This window comes from Palaemon carinicauda, chromosome 1 (assembly GCF_036898095.1).
Source record: "Palaemon carinicauda isolate YSFRI2023 chromosome 1, ASM3689809v2, whole genome shotgun sequence".
In the NCBI taxonomy this organism is placed as follows: domain Eukaryota; kingdom Metazoa; phylum Arthropoda; class Malacostraca; order Decapoda; family Palaemonidae; genus Palaemon; species Palaemon carinicauda.
The window spans coordinates 126,288,168-126,298,167 of NC_090725.1; the positions used below are offsets into that span (position 1 = coordinate 126,288,168).

Below are 10,000 nucleotides of genomic sequence, written 5' to 3' on the forward strand. Positions count from 1 at the left end.
AATACGTACTATAGTAGCTATTGCAATTCATATGTGTAATATCATAGATGACTAAAAAGGCTGAAACCAGCAAGAACTACTGCAGGGACGAGTTACATCTACCTATCTTACGATTAATTGCTAATATATATATATATATATATATATATATATATATATATATATATATATATATATATATATATATATATTCTTCGAAACTTTATGAACTGTTGGATAACATTTCAATTAATATGACGATGGGAAAGCCAACTAATGCATTTCTCAAAGTTCTTTGGGGAGAAAATTTCATGGAAAGAGCAGACGCTACTATAATGAAGCTATGTATACTTGCTAGTGTGGAGAATTTTTTTAACTGTTGAGTGGGAACGTGTTGCCCCAGGAAAGTCTCCCTACGTCAGTTCCTAAAAGATCAACAAGGGAGGATAAGGATCACTAACACTCAGGGCACAAATACCCCGCTAATAACTTTACTGACGCAGTTCACTAACCATTACTGCTAAAAGGGAAATTTGTGCCATGGATGTTAGTGCTCCTTATCCTCCCCTGTTGATCTTTTAGGAACTGACGTAGTGAGATTTTCCTGGACTAACAAGTTCCTACTTCACACTTAAAAAATCTCCACAGCCAGCGAAAGTATGAAAGATTTGAAGGTTAGAGAAGATACGATTGGGAAAGTCATGACCAAGCTCTATAGACCTTGGTCATCACATTGTTTGACGATAAGGTTAAGTCACTCGCCAAGAAATCCAAGGATTGCTGAATTCAACAGAGTAAAAATGAAAGTGGCAAGGTGGCAGTTATGAATTTATGTTCCCTTGGAATGAGAATATTTATTATTATCTTTTGCTAGAGAGACAATGGAAGATTATTATAATCCTTTACTTCAAATCAGTCTTGTCGAAAAATAGATCTAATGTGGGGGAAATGTTAAAAACAAAATTGATAACTAATGTAAAGCTATTGAATTTTGCAGAAAGATAAGGAATAAAACAGAAAAAAATCCCAGACCGACAAATTTGTAGTAGTAGCGTGAATGTTTAAAATGATGGGAATCTGTGATGTTGAATCCTCAGCCAAAACAATCGAATAACTTTTGGAATTGCAGATAAATAAATAAACGTAACATGTGTGTAAGATGTATTTAATTTGCATTTTTTTCTTAATGGTCGTTGTCAGATGAAGAATAATCCAATGTGAAGCGATGGCAAATTAATAAAAAAAAAATGAACAGGTGTGAATCATCAATAAATGTACAAATAGAAAAAAGGAAAGGCGGAGACGATCATGTGCAAGAACGTAATATTGAAGAATAACGATATAAATGAGATATTTTACCTATATTGCCTCTTTAACGTTCAGTGGTAGGTTTAGATTGAAAGCTAGAAGTGCCTTTCTACAATCTATGTCAAATCTTCTGCTAGTAGAAAAAGGAGTCCGGTTGTTCTCGCTTTTATGAAAGCATTTATGAAAGCTAAGTTTTCGATAATAAGGGAAAATTGTCGTTACATTTTTTGAGAAAGAAATAGTTCAGTTTCATAATTTTAATATAAAATCAGAAGTAATAGGAAATAGTTTGAATAGGCCTAAACTCTTTTACTTGAATATATAAATGCAAGAAAGTTTTCACTTAAAAGGATAACGACAAGGATTAACTTTTAGGGAATGAACTTATTCACATGATTTAGTTGTCCTATAATAAATAAAAAAGAGAATCTAAGGATATAAGATTTTGTGAAGGTAAGAGATACCTCTAAGATAAGATACAGTGACTACTTATAAGATTTGAATTGACATAATTAGCAGTAGAATGAAAAGAACAATATTAATGTTACATTGGAACAAACCAGTGATAAAAAAAACCCTTCTAAAATGAGGAGTCAGTCTTTAATAAGGTACGTAATAAACCCTCACTATCGGATGTTTTAAGCTCAAACTGAGAAGACTGAAACAATGCTTCAGGGAGAAAAAGAAAAGAAATTAACGCGTTACTTCACCCGGAACTTCATAAAAAAGTACCACAAATTGTATTGTGAGGAGGAAATTGGTGTATAATGTCACTCCACATATAACCGCTATAGTGCGACTAAGAATAAACCAAACTTAAAAGATAAAGTTCCTCCCAAATTTCCTTTCAATGCGCAACGGCGAATATTGACTGGAACTCTCAGACGAAGCACCATCACGCATGGGTGATTAGAAACTGCTCGATGTTGAAATACCAGCCGCGTCATACTGTTGAAAGAAATCCTATTTAATCTCTACTCAATAAATACAACACTAATTACTTAGTATTCTTCCTATACTACAGAAAAGATGTTGGCCTCTGCTTAAGGAAGTTTACAAGTCTTACAGGTAAAGGCACATTTTTAATTCTTAAAAAAAAAAAAAAAAAAAAAAAAAAAAATAGAGAATAACAGAAAAGAAAAGGTGTCGAAATCAAAGTACGGTACAAATTGACTACTGAAATAGTCCTATCAGTTCCACGTCACAAATCTGTTACCTTTTAACTTCCCAACAACTTCCGTTTCCTCTGTAATTTCACGTGATTGCATAAGAAAAAAAAAATATAAATAAAAAAGAGTTGGGGCATTTGAAGAATAGTTCGGGTCTGCAGAAGGTAATATTTTTAGGGTTCCAGGCTTGATGGGAGGAGTTTTCATTTAACTTTCAATTTCCTGTTGATCTACATCTCTGTCCTTTAGAAAGATAATAAATTTTTACCAGATAGAGAGGTGTTCGTTTATACTTATAACAGTGTAGTCACTCATACAAAAATGAATAGTTGTTGATTTGAAATTTTGGTGCACAGGAATAACAACTTCGAAGTATTCATCACATCCACAATTCTTTAATCAATCTCTGAGTCAGACATTTAAAAAGAGCAAAAATATCTTTTAATGTTACCGTCCCACCTGAAATGAAGTTTGAAAGATGAAGAGCACAAGAAAAACCAGCCTACCTGATAATCAAAACCTAACCTACGTTTATCTTCTTTTCCAGTGTCTATTGTTAAATTCCATGAGTACTATTCCTAAACTGTGGCGTATCCGATTGTTCCTCTTTTTGTGGTGTGTAGTGTCTTGGATTCTACATATCTGCTATACAAGTAACCTCATTGCTGTCCTTACCGTCCCTGCCTTTCCAAAAAAGATTGAAACGATGCAAGAATTGGCAGACAGTGATTACAGGTAAACGAAAGATGAAATATACTTAATAAATTTTGCGGAAGTTTTTGATTGATATTAGTTTATACTCTGTGTGTGCGTGTGTTTGTGCGAGGGCAAATGTTTTGTTTATCATTTAAACTCTTTCCCTGTATGATAAACTATTTTTTCGTGTGAATATCCTCTTCTATTGCTATGGAATAATCAGTTCATACGGAATTTCATTAAAGTAACTTTATTTTCAATACGATCCAATGATATATATATATATATATATATATATATATATATATATATATATATATATATATATATATATATATATATATATATATATGTTTGTGAGAGAGAGAGAGAGAGAGAGAGAGAGAGAGAGAGAGAGAGAGAGAGAGAGAGAGAGAGAGAGAGAGAGAGAGAGAAATTCATTAATTAGCCTTTACCATAATTCTAGAGAAGAATAAAGGCAACAGTAATTTGAACGTTGAAACTTTAGCTACCCAGTCAAGGACGAATCCTCTCTATATTTATTACTTCATATATCCTATCTTTATTAATCAATCTAAGCCAGAATACTTTGATCAAACTGGAAACATGTAGACTACTAATATCAGCAATCTGATGTATCACTAAATTTCACACCCATTTAACCCTCATTGTCCCGGTTCTTTTCAATGACTTCTATTTATTTCATTCGCTAACATTTAACTTACAACTTTTACTTTCACGACGGAGAAGTACAGTAGTTCAATAATTCTTTCATAAACTCAATGGTTACTTCCATTGACGATACTCTTCGCTACTAAACCTTTTGCTACGCCTTAGTTGCTGGACATGTCACATACTACTTCGTCCCTCTTTCCGGCATCCGTTGCATACTCTCAATTCCATTCTTTCCCTCATCTATACAAAAATTCACTACTCCAGTTTCCTGACATCCATTTGTCATGATAACTTTTCTGACCTTTTCCTTTTACACAAATATCCATACCTGTTCACCTGTTTCCGTGGCCTCTCATTAATAAATACTATTAAACAATGATTGATAAACTACGGACATCTACCTACTCATGACCCATTATTTTATCCCACATCTTTCCCCTTGCAACTACATTTTTTCTGTTTATATCTCTCATCACTGCGTACATTTGCATGTCACAGCCATAAGACACACTTTTACACCAGTCCAACAGCTCCCATCCTAATATATCCTAACAACTTTTCTTCTCAATAAATTACCCAGGAGCCACGAAATTATCGATACTCAATATTCTATCTCTGTCCATTTTCTCATTCACACAGGTCCAGGCTTGTTAGATGAAAGAGGCATTCCCTTTTCGCCAAATATTCCTCATATAACTGGTTCATTGCAAATCCTTAATCCACACCTCTTCCCTGCTTAAACGAATATTATGAGCTTCTGTTGTTTGTCTTGTTATATGTCTTATTTCTAGGAAAAATACTGCCACGCATTCTCTTGTATACATTAGGAATTGTTATATCCCTCTAATTCTTGCTCTGTCATCTCTCCTCTTTTCCTTTAACAACAATAATAATTAAACTGGAACTTTAACTTTATATAGACATAGCTTATGTATCTTGGTTAAAGGCATTTTCCTTGTAATCTCATTAAAACCTAGTGCCCTTCCTTTGTTTGATATTTGATTGCCTTTTTGTTTCCTTAGCAGCCCCTTTTACAAAGATTCCTGAAGTTAGAATTACCGCTTTCACCCTTGCATAATTTACATCTATCACTAGCTAGTCTAATAAATTCAACAGCAGTTATACTGCAGACAAGCCTAGAGCCCCATTAGACAACATTTCTCCATGTAGGTCTACACCTTTTATTCTAAGAGTCATTTGATAATTAGCCTTTTACTCTGCATCTACTTCCTTCCAGAACAACCTTTTCTCTCTCAAGTAATCACTCATAGTGTATTTCATTATTTCTTGTCATTGTTTATCATTCTCTTCTTGGTTAACCCTATTCTTCCCTCTATACCATTACAGGCATATTATTTCTTCTTTAACTCAGCAGTTGAAATACAAATAATCTTAATAATCCTTACTTTATTTGTTTCATATCATTCAACTAAGTAACATACTCTTTTCTAACTAAATGACATAACTGAATATTTGATACTTATCTAAACTCTTTTCACCATGTGGTGTCCTTTACTTCAGTATTTTTCATCAATTTCACCCTATAAGCTTTACTTACTTATTTTCTGTTGACCTATTAGTCTAAATTGAATCTATAGCAACACAATAAAACCGTTTTCCTTAATCAAATGTTCAATCTATTGTGAATTATGCATCAAGCAATAACGAAATTTTCTCTGATTACTCCTCTACTTCCTATAAAATTCATCGCCTTATAACAGTCGAAACCTTCTCCTCATACACTGTCCTCCATTTGAAAATACATGTTAATAACAATTCAGCCCTTTTAAGAAAGACTAAATTCTCATACATCTGAACCACTCTACACCTAACGACTATGCTGACCTTTTCTATGTTACGTAACGTTGCTTTCAGATCACAGGAAAAACTCTTTTTCCTTTCTGCAAACCCAGACCGGAACAAATTCTAACTACTCATATTTCACTATTATCTCTTTTTTTCCCCTTTCATTTCTAGGCAATGTACATTTACTCTTACTATACTATTTCATGTCCTATCATTGAGAATCTAATGGTTTGATCCGTTTGTCAAGTATGAATTACTTTATATTACACATGCAGCAGCATTGATTTCTATTTATTTGTTCTGTATGTAAGTTTGAACTTTATCTAGGTTCTGTATTGCTAAGAGTAAAATGTTTCAATAATATCAAAGGTGCAACTAAGGAAAAGATTATTGTGATCAAAAGGGTTGCAAATTTTAGTACAAAATAAATGAAAAAGAGTAAAATGCATTTAACGCTATCAATCCCATCCCAGCACGAACATTTTTATCACACAAGAATGTTTAATTTGAAATTTTTGAGAGGGAAGACAATAAAATGACAGAGGTAGAAATTATGTGATGATATCGAAAGTAGGGAGAAATGGTCGATAGGGGAGGGCACCTGGTTTTAAACGGAAGCCCACTGGTGCCATATTTCCCCTTCTTTTTCCAACACTGCTCCACCTTCTTAGCTTCTCTCTCTCTCTCTCTCTCTCTCTCTCTCTCTCTCTCTCTCTCTCTCTCTCTCTCTCTCTCTCTCTCTCTCTGCGTTGCTACAGAAATCTATGTATTTCTGAAATCTTATTCGAAATTATTAAAACTTTCGTTTCACACTACCATGAGGAAAAATTTAAGTCGTGTCTTCTGAATAAAGGTGTTCTCTCATCCAAACCCCGACATATGAACAAGAGCCAGACATTGCTACTGCACTCGCACATTGTGACAGCTCACTCTCGCAATGAATAAGAAAAAATTATTATGTAAAAGGAGCAACTCGATTTAAGATTTTAATTTCTTGGGAAGAGGAGCTCAGAGAAGCAGAAAAAGGTAAGTGAAATAGGAAATGAATTACAAAAAGGGAAGGTTTCGCGGCATTTAGTATAGATTGTCTAAATCCAGGGAACATAATGGAATGTGAATGGTGTAGTCTGTCGTATATCAGGCAGCTGATGGTAGCTATATGAAGTGGTTGTGAGCATGTTGTAATCAGTTAGAAGAGGTCCATCCCTTATTCAATAGTTATAACATGAAAGTGTCATTGCCTGATGCTTAGATTTTCTTTAATGTCATCCGGTGTTCATGGATATAAATTTAGCTACATTTTCCATAGAATTTTATATATATATATATATATATATATATATATATATATATATATATATATATATATATGTATATATATATATATATATATGTATATATATATATATATATATATATATATATGTATATATATATATATATATATATATATATATATATATATATATATATATATATATATATACAATGATAATCATTTATCTTTAGTGTGTAATACTACAATTAAATAAAGTAATTTAACAACGAATTTCCTTCGAACGTTTTGAAGGCTTAATAGAAGGGAATTGATGCCATAAAAAGATCATTTTATTTTTTACCCTACAGGCTATGTGTGCTAGATTACGGTGATCCCGTTCCTGAAGCCTTAGAGATATCTGACCATCCGGATTTAGCTAAGTTGGGACGCAAGATAGATCGAGTGCCACTTGATTATACCTTTTTCTGGGGTGGCATTGAGCGTTGTGTTTATAAAGTATTGAATGGTACCCATGCCCATCTCGACTTTTGGTCCTTCATCCAAATTTTCTACAGGATTTTAGGTCACGGCTCTAAGACCTACAGATTGAAAGAAAGACTCTACCCCGGGTACCTCGTTCTCTTGACATACAAGCATTCTCCTTGGAAATACAAAATCGATATTGAATTACAGCGCTTAACAGAAGCAGGACTCATCAAAAAATGGCTTGCGGACACAATGGAGGATTTCAAAGAGTACTTCAGTGAGGTCGGGACATATTGCTTTATAAGATTTTAAGTTTGATGATTTTTTTTTCATCCAATGAAGTTTCAGGGACGCTGTCATTGTAATTTTTGACCTTCTAAAGTTTAGATTCCAGTATAATATTTAGAAGTCTTCATTATTTTATGTTGGAGATATCTATATGCAAAGTTTTTATTAGAATTAAGATATCGATACATTGTTCTTGAGGTAATTTTATTTTCTACTTCACAGGAGAAGTCCGATGGGCTCCAGCCCTTTTCGTTGTCCCATCTGCAAGGTCCTTTTTACATGTACATTGGAGGCGTCTACATCTCCTTAATGTGCTTTTGCGGAGAATATATTTTCCCGAGGAAAATTGTCATGGAAAGGTAAACGGTTTGACTTACGGTATATCACCTGAACTAATAGTTAACTGTAAGATAATATTTTCTCTATAGAAATGTAGCTCTAATGAATTAAAGTCTCAACAATCAATTGTTAACTGAAATACAAAACAGGACCGAAAACGTCTGGCATGATCAGAGTTCAATAATTAGTCAAGCTAAGAAAGACTTGTAATAGATATTATTGCGTCAGCAGTATCTGCAGTCTCGGATTTGGTATTTCTTCTACAATGTCCTCAGACACGTACATACAAACAAAAAGCTTCACTGTGGTTAATAATTTTCTTCCTCTTACCCTTAGCTTATTTTACAGATAGGGCATCAAAGGAAGTACAAGAAAAATAAGTCTCTTATGTGTTCGAAATCTTTATTCGATGTTTTACCACCATTACTACTTGATTCTTTAAAGTTTGTTTATTATGCAATATTATCAGTGATCAATTGTCAGGTAGAATTGCTATTGTCTTTACCTGCGGTACTTAATTGTATTAATATGATCTACCAAAGTATATCATGCAACTATTAAATCTATATTCACAGAATGTGCTTGTTTTAATCAAAATACACATAAAACCCCAAGAAAGTAGAAAGCCATTGACAATATGTAGAATGTATTCTTTAATCTGATTACTTCATGAGCTGTACAGAGGACACAATCATGCTCATGAAAGTTTTTGTAGACCTCTTAATCTGACCAGAATGTATGAAGACTCTTGCCAGCCTGCATGTAAAGCCCAACTCTAATAGTTCGCCAGAGCTTCTTGACCAGTATTTTCCGTGAGTGATTAAGATTAAACTAACATTGAAGTTTGCGTGCACTTTTTTGAAATGATGAAAGATGCACGCAATTATTCTATAATGCTACCAAAAAGGTGCTGGTCGTTCTCGGGAATATTTTGCGTGCCCTTTTCGTCAGCAGAGCCAAAAATTAAGATTGGAGAAAAATCTACGATAAAATAAAAAAGGAAAAAAAAAAGTGGTGCGTTGCATGTAGGAACATAGCGAGGAAGACAATTATTCGGTACTAATTCATCCAATCAAATACAGTGACATTACTGTTATCTATTGAATAATAAAAACAAAAAATTACTTTAAACTATATAACTAATCTAGTTATAATACCATTGCTTTTTTATTTCATAGATGATAAGTAATGTTAATAAAAGAAGCCATGTCATTGGACAATTTTTGTGAGTAACTCAAATAGGCCTATGACCCATATTGCAACTAAAAATTTTACTAAGATTTCATACCAGTAAGTTGTATTTGCTGAGCAACATTATGCAGATTCTCAAAAGTTTTGAGAATTACTTTTTTCTATGTTATTTCTTTATTAACGAACTAGGGTCGACCTGTCAAAGATGACGGCACACGTACACCCACACACACAGATTCAACATTTCCCGCTCCACCTCTCCTAACTACCTCTCGGGGTACCTCCTCTCACGAGGGTATGAGTACCTCCTCTCCCCCCTCTTCTCGAGGGACAGAGAAAGAGGGACCGATTAATCTTACGTTTGACAATGCCACTCAACGGGACATGAAATATATATGTATATATATATATATATATACAATATATATATATATATATATATATATATATATATATATATATATTATATATATATATATATCTATATATAATATGTATATATATATAATATGTATGTATATATATATATATATATATATATATATATATATATATATATTTACATATGAATAAATTATGTATATGTGTATATATATTTATATATTATATACATATTTATGTATAAATAAATTATATATGTATGTTATATATTTATATACAATATATATATATATATACATATATATATATATATAATTATATATATATATATATATATATATATATATATATATATATATATATATATAAAATCAGACACTTGCTCTTATATTATATAGGTGAGATTCCGTTTCACCTATTGTCC

At 32.6% G+C, this 10,000-nt stretch overlaps 1 protein-coding gene across 1 annotated transcript in view; it reads left to right on the top strand.

The window, feature by feature from the left end:
• The window catches only part of LOC137657674 (glutamate receptor 1-like), a 60,570-nt gene extending 52,112 nt beyond the window's left edge, over nucleotides 1–8,458 (top strand). Inside the window, exons 6-8 of the mRNA XM_068392113.1 lie at nucleotides 3,004–3,191; nucleotides 7,260–7,659; nucleotides 7,888–8,458. Coding sequence (XP_068248214.1) covers nucleotides 3,004–3,191; nucleotides 7,260–7,659; nucleotides 7,888–8,028 — 729 coding nt within the window. The 3' untranslated portion in view covers nucleotides 8,029–8,458. The remainder of the gene's footprint in view (nucleotides 1–3,003; nucleotides 3,192–7,259; nucleotides 7,660–7,887) is intronic.
• The last annotated feature ends 1,542 nt before the right edge of the window (nucleotides 8,459–10,000 follow it).